General features: G+C 54.8%; 8 protein-coding genes across 8 annotated transcripts; 4 read left to right on the top strand and 4 right to left on the bottom strand.

Annotated features, from left to right (window-relative positions):
• Window positions 1–1007: 1007 nt before the first annotated feature.
• Window positions 1008–1889, top strand: MYCGRDRAFT_94247 (uncharacterized protein; the record flags this gene model as incomplete). The annotated part of the gene is made up of 3 exons (XM_003851242.1): window positions 1008–1017; window positions 1293–1626; window positions 1706–1889. The coding sequence occupies 3 exons, from the start codon at window positions 1008–1010 to the stop codon at window positions 1887–1889; spliced, it is 528 nt and encodes a 175-aa protein (XP_003851290.1).
• Window positions 1890–5462: 3573 nt separating this feature from the next.
• Window positions 5463–7952, bottom strand: MYCGRDRAFT_60505 (uncharacterized protein; the record flags this gene model as incomplete). The annotated part of the gene is made up of 3 exons (XM_003850536.1): window positions 5463–7607; window positions 7664–7845; window positions 7907–7952. Coding segments are annotated over 3 exons (2373 nt in total), but the record flags the coding sequence as incomplete, so codon positions are not given.
• Window positions 7953–8608: 656 nt separating this feature from the next.
• MYCGRDRAFT_94245 (uncharacterized protein) lies at window positions 8609–9828 on the top strand (the record flags this gene model as incomplete). Its single annotated transcript, XM_003851243.1, has 4 exons — window positions 8609–8755; window positions 8820–8932; window positions 9044–9219; window positions 9620–9828. 4 exons carry the CDS (start codon window positions 8609–8611, stop codon window positions 9826–9828), a joined length of 645 nt encoding a protein of 214 aa, XP_003851291.1.
• Window positions 9829–10515: 687 nt separating this feature from the next.
• On the top strand, window positions 10516–12488 carry MYCGRDRAFT_86714 (uncharacterized protein; the record flags this gene model as incomplete). The annotated part of the gene is made up of 7 exons (XM_003851244.1): window positions 10516–10545; window positions 10599–10866; window positions 10942–11509; window positions 11565–11823; window positions 11886–12029; window positions 12126–12205; window positions 12263–12488. 7 exons carry the CDS (start codon window positions 10516–10518, stop codon window positions 12486–12488), a joined length of 1575 nt encoding a protein of 524 aa, XP_003851292.1.
• Window positions 12489–13368: 880 nt separating this feature from the next.
• Window positions 13369–15159, top strand: EXG11 (putative glucan 1,3-beta-glucosidase; the record flags this gene model as incomplete). Its single annotated transcript, XM_003851245.1, has 3 exons — window positions 13369–13499; window positions 13554–14171; window positions 14288–15159. The coding sequence occupies 3 exons, from the start codon at window positions 13407–13409 to the stop codon at window positions 15017–15019; spliced, it is 1443 nt and encodes a 480-aa protein (XP_003851293.1).
• Window positions 15160–17952: 2793 nt separating this feature from the next.
• Window positions 17953–20294, bottom strand: MYCGRDRAFT_73649 (uncharacterized protein; the record flags this gene model as incomplete). The annotated part of the gene is made up of 4 exons (XM_003850535.1): window positions 17953–19258; window positions 19691–19794; window positions 19850–20065; window positions 20129–20294. The coding sequence occupies 4 exons, from the start codon at window positions 20183–20185 to the stop codon at window positions 17953–17955; spliced, it is 1683 nt and encodes a 560-aa protein (XP_003850583.1).
• A 379-nt stretch (window positions 20295–20673) lies between these two features.
• On the bottom strand, window positions 20674–21421 carry MYCGRDRAFT_105042 (uncharacterized protein; the record flags this gene model as incomplete). Its single annotated transcript, XM_003850534.1, has 1 exon — window positions 20674–21421. One exon carries the CDS (start codon window positions 21377–21379, stop codon window positions 20918–20920), a length of 462 nt encoding a protein of 153 aa, XP_003850582.1.
• Window positions 21422–21577: 156 nt separating this feature from the next.
• MYCGRDRAFT_45624 (uncharacterized protein) lies at window positions 21578–21781 on the bottom strand (the record flags this gene model as incomplete). The annotated part of the gene is made up of 1 exon (XM_003850533.1): window positions 21578–21781. A coding segment is annotated over one exon (204 nt), but the record flags the coding sequence as incomplete, so codon positions are not given.
• Between the last annotated feature and the right edge of the window lie 1818 nt (window positions 21782–23599).

Here is a 23599-nt window from a genome sequence, read left to right as displayed (position 1 = left end):
TTGTTCGCTGTCGGCTACTTCCCGGCGTCGCTTGCCCAAAGACGATGCACTCATGGGTCTCGGTGTTGTTTCCTCCGTCTGCGCCATTGTCTGTTGCCTGCAAACTTGAAGCCCAGGCTGTCGAGGACCGGCGTGGAATCTCGCCAGTAGCTTCTGCGCTTGCTCTGCACCCTCGCCGTCGGCCAACTCGTCGTCCAGCTCATCGTCCGCGAGCTCATCAATCGACTCTATCATTCTGCGTCCAGCTGGCGTGCGATATTGCCGCTCGGGAGCTCCGGATCGAAGTTGCTGTTCGCAGTCTGCTCGTATTGGCGGCAGGTCTTCCTCTCGCATTGCTGCTTGCCGTGCAGTGGCACTTAGCGGTCTTGAACTCATCCGGCTTTTGGAGGCTGTCCTCTCCATCTGCACTTCTTGTTCCTCCTCGCCTGGCTTGTCACTCTCCAGCTCATCGCTTGAATCCGTTGTCACACGCCTGGCTCGCTCGCTCCGCCGCCGCTCGGCCGCTTCACGCCGGAAGTGCTCCAACTCCGCCAGGTCTGCTTCAATTCGCGCACGCTCCCTACGCTGGCGCTCCTCTCGCCGTTCCTCCTCCTGGATCGCACTGGATATGGGTTGCATCATGTCTCGAACATTTCTCCATGCAGCGCTTGCGATCTCTTTTCCTTCTCCCATAATCTCGATTCCCTTGTTGAATTTCTCAATCTCGATTGCCATCTGCTCCGCCATCCCTGCCGGCACTGGCACTCGACGTCCGCCTCTTGTGCGGATCTCGAAGGCGGGATCATCCATGGTGTTGATTGTGGTTGCGCTGTCGGAATGATTCGAGTCGGAGTTTCAGCGCTGTGCGTTTGCGGTTCAAAACAAAATTTTCAGATGCGAGCTGCCGTTTGTCCCTCGTCTGCAGCCTCCCGTTTTGTTTACAAGTCAACCCGGCCACGTGCAGGTTGCGCGTAAAACGAGCGGCGAACAAGCACGACGCCTACGAACCAATTTTTTTGTCCACCAGAATGCTCAGCGGTATGTCAATTTCATCACGAAGATATTCTCGTCCTCTTGTGTTCTCTGTCTCACTGCATTGCTAAATGGCTAGAAGCCGAGCCATGTGTTGAAACGATTTTCAGTTCCTTCACGTTCGTCACGAAGCCCAAACTTCTCATGTGAACGGAGCCCTGGGCTGTACCACCAAAGATCTCGTATCAGTATGGATCCGCCAGACCCTCCGTCAAAGTGTAAGATTGCCTTCACCCGACACGACGCACTGCCTGCGCATGACACTGACCACCGTGGTACAGCTGATTGGGACGCCGAAATGGCGGCCGGCGGAAAGCCACTGGTTATTCTCAAGAAACACACCGCAGCGGCCAACAGTATGCTTAAAGCCTACAAAGACGTGAAGATGGCGCACATTGAAGCCATCGCTCCTACTGCCACTGCACCAAATGAAGTCGAAAAACAGACGATGTCACTCGGGCAACATGACTGCACCGACCGAACCACTGGCGATGAGAACCTGGAAGCGAACGAAGTTGTCGCACCCAGCGGCCGACGTTTCTTCCGTGCCAAACGTACCGACTGGGCCAAAGGCGATGAGACGGAGGAGCGCAGCGGCGCAGAAAATGTCGCAGGGTAGGAAGGCTGAGGATGGTCACCTCGCATCACGGACGGCTGAGCGCAAGGAGATGGCAGGGTCAAACTACGAAGACAGGGTGCGGTTGTACAAAGGCTCTCAGAAGCTGAAGGCTTTGCAAGAGGCGGCGGAGAGTGCTAAGATTGAGGCTTCAGCTCAGGGAGATGCTCGTGGGGAAGACGATGCTCGGACGGTCGAGGAGAGCGACGACCTGATGACAGATTCTGACCCGGAGAACAGAGGTATGACTGGCGCTTCCTGAGTTTACGGCAGGAAAGCGGTGAAGCTTCCTTGCGAAGTACTGTAAGTCTGATCGTACACAGTTGGCGTACTCGTAACACGATCTGATATATCTCACACTGTCTTTGACACACTCTCTTTCTCTCTCCTGTCAAAACTTTTCGCGCGCATGAAACATCGTGTACACCACAGTCTTTGTCTTCGTCAGAATGTCAATCCCGCAAGATTGCAGCTTGCCTTCGCATCAACCTCGATCCACTTTCGTGTCAAGAGCTCAACACTCAAACTGCTCAGACCACAAGGCCACTATCCTTCTCAGACATGTTCCGGATATCTCCTCACGCGATCATCTTGCTCTAGCCTCGACCTGCCAGTCATCCCATCTCATGCACCGTAACCGACTCAGCATCCTCCATGCGATCGCGCTCGATGCGCATGTCTTTGCACTGCGGACACCTTGCCATTCTGAAGCACGTCGATCCCGGGCTCTTCACTCCCAGCGGCATATTCTCACCGTCCGGAAAGATGTTGACGAGCAAGTCCCACAGCACCTCTCCGTGATGCACCTCTTTCGCCTTCGGTAGCTTTCCACACAAGCACAAGATCCCTCTGAAGGCGTGCTTCCAAGCATCGTTCTCTTCGAGCTCATTCGTCTGATACGGTAACTTCAGGCTTTCGGCTCCATACATATGCTTCATCGAATAGCGTTGTGTGGCGCGCACCTCTCCATTTTCTGAGATATTGACGTTCAACTCAACGCTCGTGACACGCTCCTTGGTCTCGCAGTACGTTCGCACCCAGATGGTGTCTATGCGGTACGTGACTCGACGAAGAAGGCTGAAATTTCTGTTCGAGGGTTGCTTCATGCTGCGCAACTCAGACAGCTTGTTGGCGATCGAAAAGTCATGGCCGCCGTAGTACATTGCCGTCACGATCCTATGGATGAACCGGCAGGTAGACATGATCCCAGACCTGTGGTGGAGCCGCAGGGGGAATGTGGGATGTGTGTGGATGATATCACCATTGAGCGGGGATAGTTTGATGCTGATGGGCCGTCTGGAGATGTCGACGAAGAGGAAGGCGTACACATGGATCTGAAGCTCGACGGGCAGGTCCAGAAGATGTTTCGGTCTGATGGGTACAATGCTGATTCACGATGTTAGCGTTCTCCGCGGACTGGTGCGGCGTGAAGCGAACATACTCTTTATTGAGAGCCCTGTCGTGGACGCTCGAAGGCGAGGGCGCAATGCGCAAGCCACCACCATCTCCGCCATGCGCATTCTGCTTCACCACCTTCGCTTCGTGAGTCGTCTCAATGCAGGCATTCTGCGCCGTCCTGTCGATGCCGCCTTCTTCGTAGACATGTTCGGCCGGCTGCGCACACTGACTGGGTTGCGCAACAACGTCGATTTCGCCTTCTTTGCCAAAATTTCCAGCCGACTTCGAATGCTTGTTACCCTGACATGTAGGGAGCAGCGCATCGTTCGGCATTTTCGATTGCTTGTGTGCCGTTGCAGGCCGTGCACAGTTGTTCGTCATGGTGCGCAACTTTTGAGTTTGTGATTTGGGTGTTTGTTTGTTGATGAAAAGATGAAGACGAAAAATCTAAATCAGCAGGAGTCATCGATGAGAGGCAGAATCCGCGGCGAAAAATATAATTGAAGATCGAATGTCACCAGCAGGATGAGTCGCCGGTATCAATACTTACATGATGGTCTTGCTGTACCCCTTGCCTGCCGCCCTTCCCTTTCCATCGCAGTCACCGACACCGTCGCCTACCTCGCCGGAAGCCCGCTCGATGCGCATGTTGTTGCACCAGATGCACGCGGCCATCTTCAGCGGCATGGTACCTGGAGCTCCGCGCAGAGAGCCTGCTGGCTTCTCCTCCTTAGCAACCAAGCCGTCTCGAGAGCCCCGCGAACCGTCCGGGTACAAGTTGACGAGAAGCCTCCACAGCGCTTCTCCCTTTCCAAGCTCTTTTGTCTTCGCCAGCTTCCCGCACATACACAGTTGGCCACCCCCCGAAGTGTGATCCAACCACGACTCTTCCACCCTGAGTGCTTGGCCCAACGCCGTCTCCTTAGTGCGATGCTGGCCTGTCATGAAATAACGCTGGCCGGCCCGCACGGCTCCGTCCTCCTGAATGTCCGCGTGCAAGGACACACAGGTCATATGCTCTGTAGTCTGGTCTTCCACCCGCACCCAGGTTTCTTCCTCGTACTCGATATGGCGGAGAGATTGAAATTTGAGGTCGGTAGGTGTGGTAATCACGCTGGTCGGAGAAGTTTGCTGGGTGATTGAAGGGTTCTGGATGATGGTGAACCTGTTGTTACCGTAGTACATTGGCGCCACGATCTTGTGAATGGAATGGCACGTGCGCATGATTGCTGGTGGGAGGTCGTCGGTGCTCGGGGATATCCATTGATACGCCGGCGGAAGGTGGACAACTTTCCCGGTCGTAGAGAGGTTGATGATGATGGGATGATCGTCTGATCTGTCGATGACCGATGTGTAGATTCGGTTTTGAAGTTCCACAGGCAAGTCGAGGAGACCTTTGGACGTAGTCGAAGACCCGATGCTGTTCGTTGATAAGGTTAGCAGGTTCAAGTGTGGAGCACATTAGACAGAACCTACCTATCTTCGACTTCTTTCACCATATTCGTGCTCGTTGCAGCGTCACTGCTGCTGGCTGGCGCGATCTTGCTGAGCGCATCGGCCGACTTTCTGAGCTGTGCCCAAAGCTGAACCCTCGACTGCGCAGAAGTCATCGCCATATGAACAGCGGATGCGGAATAGTATCGCGCCGATGAACTTGTCGATTCGGAGGGTTGTTGATGAAGGCTCGGACGTGCAAGACCAGGATCCGCAGATTAAGCCACGACTAGAAACCAAGCGCGGCCCGCTCCGAAGGTCATGCAAGTGAATGTCCTGCAAACGCCGGCAGTCGCGACGCTTCCAGAACCCACCCGAGGCATAACTGTGACCCTTTAGCCGTACGTACAATTCATGCTATGCATACATACATGCCCTCGTAATTGCTCCTGGATCCAACATGCCAAACCCTCCACGTCTTTCACTAAACCTGAACCCCACTCCTCGCCTCCCAAGCCCCACTGTGATTCCACTCCTAGTCGAAATCCATCGGCTTGTCCTCCAGTTGTACGCCCTTGACCGCAGCCTCGCCCTCCTCACCACCACCAGCGACCAGACTCTTCCTCGCCAACCCTCCCGCAGCAGTAGCACTACTCCTCTTCGCACCAGCAGCTCCCCGCCCGGACGAACGCGTGAGACTATCCTTCTTCGACGGGGTCTCGGGTGTGCTGTCATCGTTTTCCGCCGCTCCGTTGGACAGCTTGCCTCCAAATGCGCTATCAGCCGACTCGCCCGGACCGGACAGCTTCGACGAAGCAAGCGCCCGCTCGGCAAAAGTGCCACTCCTCGCTCTTCCACCACCAGCTGGACTCTCCTCCTGATCCACCGGCGGACTCTGATACAAGCCTGCGGCGGAGCCATTCGGTCCATCGGATCTCGCTGGCGGAGAGAAGTTCGCATCGCCTTGTCGCTGAGTGCGAGTCGCTGTCGGAGATTGCGGCACACCCAATGAGTCTCTCTGCGAGCTGCTTACAGACTGGGTAGGAGACATGACCTTTCCAGAGTTTTGAGCCGCGGTAGCAGAGACTGGGAATCTCGTTTCCGGGCCTCGACTCCGATCTCGACGATGACCAGGACCGGGAGAGGGCTGACGGACGGATTTAGTGTGAGCGACTGGTGTGGACATTGTGTGCATGTGACTTGGTCCACCAGAAGAAGACGCGGTGGCTGCGGCGATGGCGCGTTGACGCTCTTCCATGTGCTCCTTTCGTTTCGATTCGTCGGTGGAGATCGCTCGGACTTGCCGGGTGGATCCCGATGCGGTGTGTGTAAGGGAAGACTGCCGCTTCAACTCCCCAAAGATGGCATCTTTGTGGGCGAATAGATCTTTCAGCAGGCGAACGTTGAACTTCTCGGTCATAGAGAGTGAGGACTCCTGCTTTGGTCGCATGATGCATGGAGCAAGAACGCCGGCGAGGCTATTAATGTAAGCCTCATCCGCGCTGGTGAGCTCGATCAGTCTAGTAAAGTGCGTGACCAGGGCGTCAAGAGTGGCGATGTTGGCCAGGCGGAGTTGGCCGAGTGTGGATTGGATGACTTGAATGCGGGCAGCTTCGGAAGATGTCTGCGAGGTAGTAGTGTAGATTGTCTTGATGATCTCGTAGACGTGCGAGCTCACAAGGCTGTCGGGAAGTTCGAGTAGGTATAGCTTCAGCACGGAAGCAACGATGGGCACTTCGTATTTCTCCAGGAGATCGGGTGAGAGAGGTTTGCCGGTGTTGAGCTGGCTACGAAGGTGATGAGTGGCTCCAAGAGGAACGTCCACAGTCCATATGCTGCGTCGTGCTTCATCACCTTCCAAGTCTGGGTAATGCGAGTCCAGGAATGTCAAGATCGTGGTGATGATCAAAGGTACTCGCTTGCGATCACTTCTCGCGCGAGCCTCAATGTCAACGCCAAATGCCTGCTCGTCCACGTTGTTGTAGTAATTCTCATAAGTCGTGACTTTGGGGAAGTAGTTGCCGGTCCGGTAGTTCTCCAGCAAGTATCGTAAATCCGACAGCGGCTGTACTGTCTCCTGGAACAGCATCATGTTGTCGACTGTGGACTGCAATGACGGGATGACATTGCTGATGGCGCCGCTGAAGTCCAGAACGACACTCTTAATCGCCTTCAACCTGTCCAGCTCGCAGCGCTCCATGAACTTCATATGCTCAATCATGGCCTCCTCCAAGCTGCATCGAAGTCCGTCCAGCTTCCTGACTGCAGCCTTGTACCGCTCATCTGCCTCACGTGCTTCTCTGCGGAGCTTCTCTGCAGGTGTCTCGTTCGGATATGGGTTGCTGAGAGGGTTCCACTGTCCCATGTATTCGCTGATCTTGTCGCCGATGACCGGCGCTCCTGGAATGGAGCTGTCCGAGCCTGCGGACATGATGGTAGACGAGCGACTGAGCAAAGTGGGCTTTTTATCCGGCACACCGGTGATTTGAAAAACCTTGGGCCGCCATTGGTACTTCATCCTGCTGCTATTGGCGAATGTGTTGCCGACATTGCCAATCAAGCGCAAGAAACCGTTAGTTACCATGTCCTGGCCAACCCGCTCCGCATAAGCCAGACTGTTCGCACCCAGATGCTTTTGTATGTACTCTGTAATGTCCGCGCCGCTGCTCACGTTCTGGTAGGTTCCCAGTATAGGCACTTTCGTCTCTCCCAGGGGTACGTTGTTCAGGGCGTGCGTGAGCATCTTCTTGACCTGCTCTGGCTGGTAGGTCTCGTCGCCGATCTCCACAGGCTCCGGATCGTTGTCTTCCTCTACTTTGATGCTCGGCACGGATATTGGAGAAGGCTTGGGAGAGCCTGTCAGAGCGACAGCGTCAGGTGCTTGAAAGGCCAGCTTCTCTTCCTCATCCAGATCCTCCACCCGCCTGCACTTGTTGTAGTATTGACTTCGGTATTGTCGTACAGTCTCGGCTTGTCGATCGTGGGCCTTGATACGCCCTTGGAGGTCGTCCTGGCTGTTCTGCACTCGACTTGCATGCTGATCGCACCACCGCGCGAACGGGTTCACGACGAGTTCTCGAATGTTGGAAGCGATCTTGCGGTGACTTCGAGAAGCCTCGCCCATCTCTGTGCGCACTCCATCGTATGCCTGGTCGTTGTCAGTCCTACATTGCTGGAGTCCAGATGTCCTTAAATCATGATCACCTTCTTGACGCTGGCACCATCGTCTCTCTGAAAGCCACCTTCTATCCGATCTGTCGCGTATTGAATCTCTCCCAGCTTTTGTCCGTACAAATCTTCGGCGTCCGCGCGCATGCGCGCAATCGTGAGGACCTGGTCATTCTCCTGTACTCCTTGCTGTAGCTTTCCGAAAAGTACGCCCAGACCTGTCTGGCTGTCAGTCTCTTCCTGACGCTCAAAGCGATGTGTGAATTGGAGCGCGCATACCTCCTGCGTAGTCGGAGGACCAGAAAGACGTCGCGAAGGAGCTCATCGTGAAGCGTCAATAGCTGCGTGAGCGTGGATATGTGGGTCGTATAGTGAACGCGAATCGCTGGTACAGAATCGTTGGCTCGTAAAGCGTCGTGTGGATGTGAGTGTTGCGAATGTCGCAAGGGATTCCAAGAGAAAACAAAGACTCGCTCGCGCGCTGAAGGACAAATCAGGTACGCGAAGAGGACAGGATATGGTAGGAAGAGTGATTGAGTGAACACGAGCTTCGGCGGGAAACGACCTTGAACCCTGGAAGGAACCTTTCGGCGGCTGAACTTCAGCGAATCTCAGGCATGACCCTGTCGTACCTCGTGTTTTTGGTGGAAGAGGAACGGCGGCGGCAAGGAGAAGTCGCAAGAGATGGCCAAGATCTGATCGGAAAACACATCCAACATTCAGTCACTGCAAACAACCTTGGAAGTGATATTTCTCCCTCAAATCAACATTATTCGTGGTCAACAGGGGCGACGTCATCTCATATTCAGCCCCGTCCGGAAGAGATTCAGGCACCAAGGCATGAATTGCCAGTCAGGCAATCAGGCATCAATCAATGCTCCTGCCTCATGTGCGACCATTTCCATCGACAACTCCTGAAAACTTCACTTCACTTCCTCCAAGACTAAAGCCGAATCTGCAAGTCTCCTCTTCATCACCGAGATGGCACCCAAGTCATCCCAACAACGCACACAGTCGTCCGGAGAAAGCTGCAGCGACGAACCCAGCCAGCCTCTGGAGTACTCTCAACCTGCAGCCCAGATCAACAATGACCAGATCCAGCAGGCTGTCAAGCTTCACAAAGAGAGGGTACGTTCGAGTTCGCTGCTCGATCGACTCTCCAGGAGTTCCGTGCCTGATCTTCGACCTGCAGTCCCAAGCCCGCCGTGCGGAACGTGAACAAGCCATCCGAGCCGAGCGAAAGAAGAATCTTGCTCGTATTGCGAAGCGCAAGACAGAATGCGAGCGGAAGTATGAGGAAAACCGGTGGGTCGTCAAGCACTTCAATTCCACCTGTAATCCATCTCCGTCGAGCTCCACTTCATCATCATTTCTTACTCCCGCCACAACCACCTAACTTCATTCATTCTTTTCTAGCATCTCCAATCTCCGACCTAAGCTTGACCGACTTCGCGAGTTACTGCAGCGCAAACGCGATTTGGAGAGTGAGATCGAGGAGAATTTCGGACAGATCGACCAGGCGATGAGGTCGACGGTTGCGCAGGCCAAGGTTGCTGTGGCGGTGCGAATGGAAGAGCTCACGCCGAAGGAGGGTATTTCGCGCTGTTCATGAGGATATTCCAGCGACATCTCATGGGAAGGAGATCGACGTCGATGGCATGATCCGAAGTCTAGCCCGTGTTACCAGGTTGGCTGCACTGAGAATGCAACTTCGCCCGCTAGATCAGAGGTAGAACGGCCGACAATGGGATCGCACCAGATCTCGAAGTCACATCGCTCTTCAATATTCATGCCTTCCACAATGCATGCACGCTCTCTCATCCTTCCACGCCAAACAGAACTCTCACCCACAAACTGCACCCCTGGCACCCAACCACCAGCTCTCCTACCTCCACCGATCCCTCCAATTCTTCCTCTGTTACCACATAAGCCGGCGAACTCTGACACCGACACCCTTTTCTCCATTCGCCCGTCTTCTCGTCAAAGTCCAAGTCTTCGAGATCGAGCGTCTCCAAGCCGGTGTGGCGAGTTTGCACAGCAGACTGCCTGTCATTCTTGACATCGGATGGGGAAGAAGACAGCAGGGACAAATCGTAGGCTTTTTTGAGTTCAGCATCGGACAGGACGCGGACAGCTTCTGTTATGAGGTCGATGGTCGGAACCTCTACATCTTTCCCGGTCGGGCGTCCGACCTGCTTTAAGCCAGCCTTGTCTGGATGATAACGAAGCAGAGCACGTTTGTAAGCCTGTCGTAGTTCAGGCCCGGATATGCATTGGCCGTTGCGCTTGGATTGTGGCAGGGAGAGGATTGTGTAAAAATCCATCTTTGGCCGAGAAGCAAGCCTGATGTCTTCAAGACCAGCTCGCTCGTCTATGGTTTGTTCTCAAGGCCCGGCAGAATGCTCGATAATAGCATGGCTGCTGTGATTGCACATGTTGAATTGGTATCTAGAAACAAAATAACAACTCGAAGTGACCGGAAGGGAGAAGCCCGAGACCTGGAAGCGCTCTGAAGTGGAAATGTTGATGCCTTAGGCTCAAATTTTCCGACCCAGCAAAGCTGACCTCCTCTCCTTTCCACAGTCTCTTTCTTCTCGACCTTGCACCAGTCCACAAAAGAAGCTACAAGAACGCGGTCGTAACACACAGCGACTTCAGAGACAATGATCTCTTTGACGCACCTGCTTTGGCCTCCATGTGGCTTGCTGGCAGGTTCCACGCGGTCCACCGGATAAGTGCATGCTTCCCTTCAATACGTTTGCTCGAGCAACATCTGCCTTGAAGATGTTGTATCTCGCTCTCTTCTCTCCTTCTTCTCACTCTGGCATCATCAAAGCCATCTCGTAATGTCGGTCCAACTGTGCGCCCAGTGTCAGACTCCTGCCAAGATGGCTTGCTCTGGCTGTCGTTTGGTCGTGGTATGCCGAGACACTCAAAGCGTCGCATTTTCATTCAGCTAACATACGAGAAGTTCTGCGATCGTGAATGTCAAGTTGCATCGTGGCCAAATCACAAAAAGCACTGCAAGTCGCCGCTCATCAAGCCTTCGTGGTTGCCCGCGTGGACTTCCCAGAACCGCCGTCCCCGATTCATGTCCGAAGCCCCTCAAGCCGTGCAGACCGAACAACGCGAGAAGGGCAAGAGCCACTTCTTCGGCAACACGATTGCTCAGGATGTGATCAAGCTGGCGACAAATGAAGGTGAAGACTACGACAAAGACCTGAACATTCTTTTCGCTGGTAAGACAGCCAATTGGACACCCAAAGTATGCCGTGAAGCCACTGCGATTCACTGACCATCCTTGCGACTTTTAGCATCTGGAGACCTCAGACATGTTGTTCAATCCGTCATTGACCTTCCTGAATCATACACAGGCAAGGTCTCGCTGTACATCAACGACAAGGACTTCGCCGTTGTCGCCAGGAACATCATCATCACTCTGATTGCGTACAAAGTTCCGGACGAGGCGATCGCAGTCGAGTGCATCCTGCACATCTGGTACTCAGCCTTCCTCACGCCGGAAGCTGCGAGTGCTATGCGTCTGCTCTCTCCGCTCTTTGCTGGTGTGCTAGACCGTCTCAAGGTTCAAGGTCCAGAAGACCTTCTATCGACAGAGTGGACTCTGGGCTCATCTACCTGTGAGGTTGTGCTCCGCAAGCGACAGTGGCAGGTAATGCCACTTTTCACCTCCATCACATCCCCAACAGAAGATTTGCGAAAGGCAAGAACCGACACTACGCTGGCACCCACACTCCTCGACGACAGGCACCGCCGCATGTTTGTGCTCCGGCCAACGGATCGTGTCTGCTGGGACCGCTTCCGTCAAGATGGTATACTTCTCCCGTTCGGTCATTCTAGAGAGGAGTTTGAGATTGTCAACCCGTAAGTGCATGTTCTCACTTCTTTCACTACGTCCACTGCTGACAGGTCTGCGCAGGACCTTGTTTGTAGGCAGCCGCTGGCTCTTGCACGACGAAGATGACCCGCTCAACGGCTGGGACTGGGGCGAGATCATGCGGACAGACTCCGGACCAGCCACGAATGACTTGTACGGGAAACTCTACTTCTTGCTGTCCGAGAAGTTGGCACGTTTCGTTCGCCGCATTCGATCTGGACCATTTCACTTCCACTTCCACAGTCGAGACGCCGCCATACTACCAAAAGTCTTCACGAATATCAGATTCGCGCGCATCGAGGTAAATGGATCTCGCTGCCCCGAGTTCAACGATACATGTTGCTAACAGATGATCGTGCACAGACATCCAACATCGTCGACGAGTACTACCTAGGGACTCGTAGCACCGTCTGGCTGCTTGGCGGATTGCTCGAAGAAGTCGCTCAAAACCCGCACGCAACACTCGTGACTCTCTACATGAACGCCATTGATGCTGTCGCAGGCATCGTCCAGAAAGATCATCCAAATTGGATCAAGGCGACCCACAAGATGGCAGAGCGCTTTTCACCACTCAATCCTGCCATCAAACTCCTCTCCGGGAAGAAATCCGAAGACGACCCAGAGTGGATACGATTTCAAACACAGGCAGAGCATTTCAAAAAGTCCGAGAAATGGTTTGACCTGTAAGTGTTGTTCTTCTCTCACGATCATGCTATCCCACCGACTAATACCTCGCGCAGCTACAAGAAGGCCATCCAGATGTCCGAGCTCGAACGCATCAGCACAAAAGTCATCCCCGGCGGAGTCGTCATCAAGGAAGTCAATACGGTCGTGGAGAAGTGGCCGGGAAAGCTCAAATTGTCGGCAGATAAGGTGGAGGTCCAGAAAGAGTTCGACGTGATCAAGCACTCTAACCAACGTGGTGTGGTTCGCTATGTGGAGTGGAAGCGAGGCTCGAAGTGCTGAAGCAGAGTGGTGCCGTGCGGACAGCTGCTTCTGCGATTGGAAGCCATGCCCGCGGAAGTGGCTTCTATGCAGAGCTCTGTGGTACTTGAGCTTGTCGCCATCCGAGTCGTTCGTTACTGGAGGGCGCAGGAATCCCCTGACGCCGTTACGCACTTTGCAATGCTCGGGCTCTCGCTGTCGTGAAGAAGGATGTGATCCAAGCCGAACGCTAACCCCAAACCACATCCGAAGTCCGTCCCTTGTTCCTGCATGAAAGGATCTGCCGTCCTATGCAGAGTTCAAGACCGACTCTTGGCGTGATGTCAAGCAAGCCGTTCGGTTCGTTCGCTTAGCGTCGCCACGTGATGACGTCTATTTCCTTCTCCACATCGCCCCCTTCTGTGCCGATACAAGACATCGACGAAAGCGAAAGCTGACATCTTGTTCAGACTTACGACGGAGAAGCGAACGGTATCGTCGCCATGAAGCAGAGTCATCACGGAAAAAGCCAAGTTTACTCACTCCTCAAGTCTCACTCTCAACCACCACAAGCGTTGCAAAAAGTCTCCGTTCTATATGCCAAGTCGCCCAGACAAAGGTTTCTAAACACGCGAGCTATTCTTATCCCATGGTTCCAAAGCGTTCATTGGACACTTCCTGCAAAGACTTGCCTATAGGAGAAACGCTGTACCCACTTCGTCCTTTCAGCCAATGACAACAAGATGTATGTTGGCCTTCCGTGGTGGAGACTGACTCCGACCCTGCCCAGCTTTTCGAGAGGCGTCATGGCGCCAACCCGTCGCCCAACAAAGAAACTGTTTTGCTCGCGTAAGCCGGTTGGATCGATGGGGTACATAGTGGGCGACTCATCCTTCTGCAGGTACGCTTTTTGCATCCATTAACATCACCGTCGTTACGAACTTTTCTTTGAACATCGACATGATGCGTTACTCTGCTTCTGCCCTTCTTGCTCTGGCCGCCAGCGTGGCAGCCCAGTCTCGCGGTTTCAACTACGGCGCCTTGGACCTCGACGTACGTCTTGCCGTTTCTCGATTCGACTCCAAATTGTACTGACAATCCGTGCAGGGCTCTCCACGAACTCTTCAAGACTTCACCGATCAGTTCAACGCCGCCAAGGCTCTCCCTGGCACCAATGGCCAATTCACCTCCGCCCGTCTCTTTACCATGATCCAGGCTGGTTCGTCTAACAACCAGGTCATTGCCGCCATCCAGGCCGCCATCGACACCGACACTTCCCTCTTGCTCGGTCTCTGGGGCAGTGGAGGCCAAGAGGGATTCAATGCAGAACTTGGAGCCCTCCGATCCGCAATCGAGCAGTACGGCGATGCGTTCACATCCCGCGTCGTCGGTATCTCAGTTGGTTCTGAGGATCTCTACAGAGAATCGCCAACCGGGATCCTCAACGAGAGCGGCGTGGGTGCTGGCCCACAGACCATCGTGAGCTATATCGACCAGCTCCGTGAGCTCATCGCCGGTGGCCCTCTCGCAAACGCCCCCGTCGGCCACGTCGACACCTGGCCGGCCTGGACCAATGGCTCCAACTCTGCTGTCATCGAGGCTGTGGACTGGCTCGGGGTGGACGCCTACCCTTACTTCGAGAACACTGTGGCCAACGGTATTGAGAACGGCGAGTCTCTCTTCTTCGAGGCCCTCGATAAGACCCGTGGAGTCGCCAATGGCAAGGTGAGTCTGATAGCAGGAGGTTCGCTGGTCGGCTCGGGCGAAAATCTCGTATACCGGCAGCGAACCTCATCTCATCAATCTTTTGTCCATCGAACTCTTGCTAACGCCAGGGATAGTCTGTGTGGGTCACTGAGACAGGTTGGCCCGTTGAGGGACCAGCTTCCGGCGCCGCCCAGGCCGGCACAGACAACGCTCAGACCTATTGGAACAACGTCGCGTGCCGACTCTTGGACACAGACACCAACCTTTGGTGGTTCACCCTCGACGACGACCAAGCCACCTCGGATGACGTATCCTTCTCGCTCGTCAACCCATCCGACCTCACCGGCCAGCCTCTCTACGACCTGTCCTGCTCCAACGCTTCTTCGTCCAGCAGCTCCGCCTCCTCTTCCGTCCCATCGACATCCTCTTCCGCTCCATCGATGACCTCCTCCGTTGAATCCGCATCCGTCGATCCTCTCCCATCGATGTCCGTGTCGTCCGAGCCATCTGCCTCTGTCGACCCTCTCCCGTCGATGTCCATCTCGTCCGAGCCATCGAGCTCCTCCGTCATGGTCTCCGTCGACCCGATCCCAGGCAGCGTCAGCTCTACCCTGTCCTCCTTCGAGACTGTCCCCGTCACGACTGCTGCCGATGCGGGATCGAGACCATCAGACGTTGCTGGCGGTGAGGGTCCAGCAGTCGTGACCAGCACTTCTGTCGTTGCTGCTCCCGCTCCAACCGGCGAGGACAGCTCCGCTGCTCCAGCTGCTCAGACTACTGGCCCACAGACATATGAAGGCGCTGCTACTCGCGTTGCTGGCGGTGCCGCCGCCGGTCTGGCCGCTGTCTTTGCTCTTTTCTTGTAGAATATTGAAAGGCTAGATGTACGACTGGGAAGCAGACCAGTGCATTTGCACATATCGGGATGAGAAACAAACATGATTATAATATAGATTTTGCTTAGAGCTTAATGACAGTAAATATCCAATACCAGATCTTCCGTCCCAGCAACGTCTTGTGTCAACTCCGGCTGGCCTCATATTGGCTTGGCCACTGAGTTTGGGAAGATGTAATATCAGAAGTGAGATGAAAGTGAAGCTGAGGAACAGAATGCTTGCTTGATTGTGTCATCCAGGCCATCAGACTATTAGATTCTCTGGAACACTTCCAGTGTCACAAGTCGTAATGTCAACGCTGGGAGAACTGAGACGCCAGACGTCAAACCATGCTCCAAGCTCTGCTGCTTCCACCATGGCTTGCGCACTCGATAACTGCCTTCACTGCCGAAGCATCGCTGTCAAAAAGGATCTTTTTGTTCCTCCGCACAATTCTACGCCGAGGATAGCTGACGTGAGCTCAAAAGATGTCCGAAGGTTCGCCAGCTTGTTCAGAGGTGAAAACATCGATAGCGCAGTGTGCAATCTCGGAAGAGTTCCGGCGTACGAGAACTTCGACGTGCTGATGCTCGAGGTGTGCCCGCGACACGGCTGCACTAGTTGAGGTACAGTGGAAGCATCGGATGTGGAGGTAAGCCTAGGATGAGCCGATGTTCTGCGTCCGCGGCAGCCTGGAATTCTTCATTGGCAGTGACCTTTGCAGCAAGTCCGGGCGCGGGCGCGCGGGCGTGCAGCAGCATGCTGGGGAAATTGTCTCCGTTGGGGCCCACCACTTCGGAGTCGAAGACGGTGATGGACAGGATCTGAGCCTTCCAGTCCAGACGTTTCGTGACATAGAGCCATCCCACCGGCATTGCATTGGCAGTTCCGAGCAAGGCATCGAAACACGTAGTTCCAATGGCGAAGGTCACCCTGTGTTCCCAGCTGGGAAGCGCGGTGAGGCCGTACGCGGTCCGCAAACAGCGCGTTACCACGCCCAGGCCCTGGTACGGGGCGACGAGCGTCTTGATCAGAACCCAGTTCGGGATGCGTGCGTGTTCGTTCGTCCGGAAATTTTTACCCAGCACAGCGAAGACACGGTCGTATTCCGCCTGGCCGACCTGCTGCCAGGTACTCACTGGGGGTAATGGGTCATCGGGTTGCGAAGTCATCCTCTCGGGGCTCCATGCGTCGAGGATCACTGCCATGTACCTTTCGTTAGCCATCCTGAACATTGGTAGTTGCCAGGTTGTTGTGGGTCTTACCGATAACGCCTAAGCGAGGCGCTGAGATCTGGCGATATTCGCCTCCCGTCCCTCTGAACATGTTGACAGTTCCGTCTGGCATTGTGGCAGGGTACTGATACCACTGACTCCACGTCTGAGCAACGAATTCCCCTCTCACAAGCCTCACACGCCATCGTCTGTCAGTGATCGGGTATTCCGTCACGCCTGCGAGATTTTCGAGGAACGATGCGACACCCATGTCAGGATCGTCGTCTTCAAGATTTTCCTGCCAGCCTGAGCCGTGCAGATGCTGGACGTTGGCAACAACGTAAGGAAAATACCGAGTCAAGCGATCGCGCAGCTCGCACCCTCGTTTTTGGGAATCCTCAAACTCCTTGTCGCTGCACTCGGGATGCAGAGCACGCTTGAAGAGCCCATGAGCGTTGTCGCCACTCTGCTTACTATCAGCCAAGGTCTCGTTCAGCAGCACAGGCTCATGAACGATCGGAGGTTCGCGCTTCGGCCTGAACTTGGCCGAGTTGCCGGGAGATGGCTCGGTAACGGTGTTGAGCAGTTGATAGAAGATGAAAGACAAGATTGCCACGGCGAAGATCCGGGTAAGAGAGCGAAGGTAGTGGCGACTCATCGTGTCTGTCGTTTGAGGGCCGAGTATGTCGGATGGGATCGCGGATTGGTTGGGTTGACGCGTGCTGTGGATGCGTATTGTAGGGCGAAGAGATCGGAACAGAGGAGGCTGGGTGGCAGAGAAGGGTTGGTGTCGTAGGATAGGATGAGATGGGCAGTAGTCTTGCACTCCAGAAGGTTGAGCCCACGCCGATGACAATCACACAGCGGCCGTTAGGCTCCTAATGGCAGCTGAAGGTCGAATGCCGTCCTTGAAAGATCGTGAATCCCGAGTCTCCTGATAGCAGCTGAACGTCGCAGCTGAACGTCGAAGTCCGTCCTCGAGAGATCGTGAATCCAGAGTCTTCGTCCACGGCGCAGATACGGAGAATCGCTGCTTGTGCTCGATTGCAGTTGCGGTGTAGCGGTTGTCGAAAAGCTTGATGAGTGTGTTATATTGTGCTCGAATGGAGAGCCGTTGTAGCGGTCGGCGAAAGCCTTGATATGTGTATGGAATGAGGATCTGGGCAAATGGTAAAGTTGGACAGAAATCAAGCGAAGAACGGAAGAAAGGAACATAGAACCCACCCACCTCCAGAGTCGCCAATCCACCGCTTAAAGTGCTCAGCACAGAAAGTTCGAGTCGCCTTATATGCCATCAGGAGCTGTTGTAAGTGAATAGCGAACATGTGTCGGCTTGTGAACAGTGCCTCCAAGGAGCAGCATCGAGAAGCCTGGATCATGTAAGCATGTGAAGGCCCACTCCTGGCTCCTGGCTCTTGGCTGTACAAGTCGATCGATGTTACTGCGTCCATTGAGGCATGAGGATCATGAGGCCAGTTTTGTTGGGTCGAGTGCGCACCAATATTGACAATGAAGGTAGGATCCAGATCGATCAATCTTCCCTCGTATTGATTTCGAGGGTATTCTCGAGCGGGTGCATGCCCGACATGCTGCAACGAAAAGTAGCGCTCTCCCTTCCACAACCACAGGAAAGGACGAATACTAACACATCACCATTCACCCAGCCCTCTGCCTCCTTCTCCGACTCCGCCGTGTCTTCAAGTCAGCTTCCTAAACCGCCTTACTCGACACATCAGTCCCCTGCCCCACGCTCCTCTCTCCCTGCACGCTCACCGGACCCCAAATCTCTCCGTCCAACCTCACCCACTCCTGCATCGCCTTCTCTCCGCCTCTCAACTCCAAGTCCTCCAAATACACGCCACTCAACTCCTGCATCGTATCCTCGTCTAACCTCGCAGTCGAGCGGATCGCGTCGTAGACTTTCTTGAGTCGGGTGTATCTCTCCTCCTCCGCGCTCTTGCCCTTGCTTTTTCCTTCCGCCACTTGCACGGGTAGATCGCGCTCGAAGAGAAGGTACTCGAACCAGAATTTTCGGCAGTCCGGGAAGTATTGTGCGTTCTCTTCGAAGATCTTCCTCGCTGCTGAGACGTCGCCTTTCGCTTTCCACGTGAGTCGGGCAAGCTCTGCGACGAGGGCGCCGCGGACGTAAGGGGTGTAGCCTTGGCTCATGGCATGTTGATTCAGTACTTCGATCGCGACGTCGACGCCGTACTGTCTGCGGTGAGTATTGACGAGTGAAAGGATGGTCTCGAGATGTGCGGGAAGGATCATGAGAACAGCTTCGTGGATCGCGACAGCGACGTCGGCTTTTCCGAGGGACTCCTCGAAGCGCGCGTACTGAAGGCGGATCTCTGGTGAGTCTGTGAAGACGAAGACGCAGCTGGCGCGCTGGTAGATGTTGCGGACTTCTTCATTGCGGACTTGTTCATTCAGATGTGCCTGACCTCTCGTCCAGCGGGCGTAGCGGAACCAGAAATCATCGTAGTTGGCGGCAGTCACGAGACATCGCTCGTAGAGGAAGCGGGTGCGAGTGTAGTTGTTCGGCTCCGCTTCTTCAAAGTCGAGATACTTCCTCCAGTTGGCGAGTTGCGCATCGTCGAGTTCAGTAACGTGGTAGTATGGACGCTTGATTTCTTGCTCGAATGTCCAGCGAGTTGAAGTTTCGTGTTGTGTGCGGTGGAAAATGTCCAGAAGATAGGCGTCGACGCGGGCACGGAGTTCGCGCTCAGTCTCGGTGGGATTCCTCGGTCGCTGCTCCGTCTCACTGGCCATCTCTTCGTTGATGCGAGTAATGACCTCGGCTGGTGCAACATCTGTGATGGGCCGACGCTCCGACATGGTGCGGTATCGCTCAAAGTAGCGCGCATATTGATGCAGTGGGATGTGAATGATTCGTCCAAGGATCGCGAAGATCCTGTCGTGTGACTCCAGACGCTCCTCAAACTCCAGATACTTGTCCCAAAATGGATGAGCAAGAAAGTCGAGTCCAACACTGTCTGCAGCGCGTTCAAATAGTCTGTTTGAATATTGTTAGTCATTTTCAAAAGGGTGCTGGGTCTGGAAAGGGTGCAAACAGGGCAGGGTGGGCGCGAACATCTTGGTCGCCAGCGGTCGGCGGAGTTCTTATGCAATGACTGGAGGCAAAGCGTGGTGTGTTCGCCAACAATGACAAAAAGCAAACAGGCGTCTTCAACATCACTCGTAGTGTTGCGAGTGTGCGAAGTAGTGGTGGGTAGTAGCTGGTCTGATGACTAGACGTAAGACTCTGGCAAAACAGCCCAAGAGCCAAGCTCCGTGGCAGATTGTTGGAGGATCTCTCACCAGGCATTTCGCAATGTCGCGCAAGGTTCAAGGTCCCACAAAGCCGGGCATGGTAGTGACGCTGTGGGAGTAGATGTGTTATGGGCAAGGAAAGGAAAAGGATTGTGGTGCCCATGAGACGACTTACTCTCTGGTCACGTCTGCGTCATGGCTGGTCTCGACCTTGAAAGCGCAGTAGTTGGCCCAAATGTCGACAGAGACGCCTATGCTAGCGACGCCGCGTTCGTAAACCTAGATGTCCTCCGTCAGCCCTGTCCTCGCATGGCCAACCTTGTAGTTATCTCACCATCTCCGCAGCCTCCGGTCCGGCGATCGAGAACTCGAGGTCTGCATATTTCTTCCAGTAACCAAAGAAGAGAGGGAATCGTGCGAGGAATCGGTCGTAGGTATCTCGAGTCGCTGCGATGGCTTGTGGGGAGGAATTTCGGTTCAGGCCTCCTTCTTGTGACTCGGCGGCGCGCACGAGTTTCTCCCAGTTCTCGAATTCTTCGGGTTGTGCGTTCTGTATTGCCGTTCCATGTCAGCAGTGTTCATGCGCTACAATCGTGCGCGGCTGATTTCTCACCACTTGGTCGTTCAGCCTTTGCAACTCCAGATCGTCGGAGTAGCTGAAGTCCGCCATGGCGGTGGTAGGCTCGCTGCGCTGTCGCAGAGCTGGAGAAAGATCGCAAAGATCTGGACGAAAATACTGTCAGATCAGTGTTTGCGCAATTGGCGGCGGCGGCGGCGGTGGCAGTGGAGGTGAAGGTGTGTAAGATGTGGTCGTCGCATGAAGTTCAAGGTTGAGCTTGTGAGGGAAAGCCGAAGCTCGAACTCGGCTTAGTCATGTCATCGCTGCACGAGACTGCAGCTGATGCGAATGACACTTGACGTGCAGATACATGAAACACGATCGCACGAAGCGGCTTTTCGGATGCTGGTGGTACTGGAGAACATTCGATTGAAAACAAAAAGGTATCTCGCAACCGGATCTCTCACCATCAAAGAATACCCAGCACATGATCTCCACAACATCCATCCCATCATTATGGTATACATGCACGGCCTCGAAGCCTTTCAAATCTTCATGCTCAACTTCGAAAATCCTCGCTCATATCCATCCGTCTCTTGACCCATTTCTCCCCATCCATCCAATGAGAGAATAACGCCAGCGCTCGCTTCCCAAAAATCCCAAGTATTCAAATCGCAGAAATAAAGGTTGAGGACATGAAAGACCCGCGCATCATCCACGGGAGGAAAACCATGTCCTCGTCGAACAGCGGGGGGTTGTAAATCGTTCCAAGAAGTGTCGTCTTCTCCATCCATCATCATCACCATCATCGTCATCGGGTGTCGTTGTTGTTTCTCCTCCTCTTCACATCACCACACAAGCCGCATCGTCCGCCTTCTTCGCAGCGGCGCCGCCATTAGTCGCCGACTTCCTCTGCTTCGTCGACCCAGCATCCATAATGACGACCCCACTATCCCCCGTTCCAGTCCTGGCCACACCCGCCCGACTAGACCTCCTCTTCCCCTCCGAAGAAACAACACTCGCACCACCACCCGTACTGACACTCCCATCCGAAACGACTCTTGAAACCCCCGCTTCGAGTTTTTCATCCCCTTTTTTTGACGACCCGCCACCCGTCCTCGCTCCTAAATTGCCTCCTGCCAACCACGCCGCCAATCCACTGATTTCCTTCCCTCGCTTTGGAGCGCTCTTCTTTTTGTCTTTTTTAGGTGGTCCACCCATATCCATGGCGAAACCAGGAGGCAGACCACCACTAAGGCCTGCGAATGGGTCGCCGTACGGACCACCACCCGGCGGACCAGGCATGACGTTGACAATTTCCGGCGAAGCAGGCTTCTTGTTCTTCTTGCCAGCCTTGTCTTTGGGGGGTTTTGGCTTCTTGCTATGCGGATCCTGCATGTGACCTTCTCCAGGAAACATGCCAAAAGCGCTGAACGGATCGATAATGTCCTCATGAGAAGGCTTCTCCTCTACAGGCCACATGTGCATCGTGATCTCCCAATCGGGTTGAATCACTGTGTCCCATACCTGCGGGAGGATGATTTCACCGTCCGGACCAGTGAGATCGTAGTGGCCTGCGTGAACCTGATCGCCGATTTGATCAATGTGCATAAACGCCTGCTTGATGAGCTTTTCCATCCCTTGCCAGGTCTTACAGAGTGCAAAGGGAAAGGAGAATTTCCTCCCAATAGCGTCCTTGAACTTGATCGGCGGCTTTTGCGAATCCGGTGTCGGTTTCGCCTTGGCGATTTCCTCCTCCAGAGCTTTCTTCGCCGCTTCGGAGTCCGTTTTCGCCTTTTCAACTTCGGCGAGCTTCTTCTCGTGCTCCTCCTTGGCCTTCTTCGCCTCCGCTTTCGCCTTGTCTTCGGCGTCCTCTTTCGCCTTCTTCCGAGCGTCATCAAGTTCCTGCTTTCGACGCTTCTCCTCTTCGGCGCGTTCCTTCTCCGCCTTCTTCGCTGCGATGTCGGCCTCCTTCTCTGCTAACCACGCCTGCTCTATCTTAGCTTTCGAAGCCTTGTATTCTTCGAGAGCATCCTTCAGTCGTTTGATCTCGTCGCTGTTCGCGGCTGAGGTCGAATCATCGGCCTTGGTCTTTGCCTTCAACAGCTCTTGTATTTCCTTAATCGCCGGATCAGGGACTGGAGGCGGAGGCGGAGGCGGAGGTGGAGCCGGTTCTTTCGGAGGCGGTGAAGCTGCCTTGGGAGGAGGTGGAGACCAAGCATGCCCAGGATATCCATACGGAGGGTATCCTGGCATTCCAGGGTAAGCACCATAAGGAGGCATGCCTGGTGGTGGATGATAAGGTGCCATCATCTCTGATCCATAGTGCGTCGGCGCTGCGGCGAAGCTTTGCGGGCGCTGTCGGGGTGGAGGTGGACCCATTGGTTCTGCTGGAAAGTAGCCGCCGCTCTCCTCGGCGCGCATTGGTGCGAAGGGGTTCTGCTGGGGAGAAGCGTGCGAGAATGGGTTTGCCGCCGGCGGATAACCAAACGGATCATGTTGCCGGTGCATATGGACCAGCGCTTGGTGTGGAGGTGCGTATGGATCTTGATATTGTCCTCCGCCAGAGGTCATACTCGGAGGATATCCACTATGGCCACCATGGCTCGGCGCCGGTACATGTCTGTAGCCAGACGGAGGAGGGTGTCCGGCGCGAGGGTGGCCATAGTAGTGGTAGTCGTCTGCAGACGCCACGGTGCTGGAGGATTCGTCCGAGGGAACGCGATGCGACAAGCTGCGGTGCGGTCTGTGAGCAGACTCGCGCCGGACGGGCTGTGTGTGACGAGTGGAGTGTCTACGAGGAGGTGGTTCTTCTCTTTCTACGCGCTCGGGTCTTCGCGAGGATGAATGCCGTGAGGAGGAATGCCTCGAAGGTGCGGGTCGGGCTTCGACGGTGTGTCGACGAGAAGCGGCGGTGGGGTGTCGCGATCGAGAAGCCGAATCGGACGGTTCAATGTCGTCTTCCTCAATCTCGTCAATCTCGGACCAGCTTTCCTCGCTGGAGAGGCTGCGACTGGAGATGCGCGAGCGGCGTACGCTGCCGCTGGAAGAGGTGCGTTCGCTGCGGTCAGGGAAGACCACGACGCGCTCGGAGCCGGAGTGAACGGTGAATTTGGCACTGCGAGCCGGCAGCATGTCAGTCAGTGGGAGTGGCGCATGGCGGTGTGTGCAGTGGGAAGTGGGTGGTGCCGTCCACGGGTGTCTGTGCTGGATGTAGGATTGCCCTGACTGATCGAAAGTGGGATGTGCTAACTAACGCGGAGGAGGGGCAAAGCTCGGAATGGCGGTGATCTCAAGTTGGGCAGCGACGCCAGTGGGAAGGATGATGATGTAGGAAATTAAACTCACCCCATCGGTCGGAAACTTGCTGGCGGGGAGGAAGACGAGACTCTCAATCCTGTATGGACGAACAATGCCAACAAAGATCAGATCAGAACAGAAAGAGAGGTCGCCTAACGCGAGGGCGGTGGGAGGTGGTGAGTAGTTGTAGGAGGAGTATGACGGATGTGAGTTTGGAGTGTTGCG

This window comes from Zymoseptoria tritici, chromosome 7 (assembly GCF_000219625.1).
Source record: "Zymoseptoria tritici IPO323 chromosome 7, whole genome shotgun sequence".
In the NCBI taxonomy this organism is placed as follows: domain Eukaryota; kingdom Fungi; phylum Ascomycota; class Dothideomycetes; order Mycosphaerellales; family Mycosphaerellaceae; genus Zymoseptoria; species Zymoseptoria tritici.
Note: the sequence above shows the minus strand (reverse complement) of the source record. Positions and strands in the feature narration are given on the sequence as shown.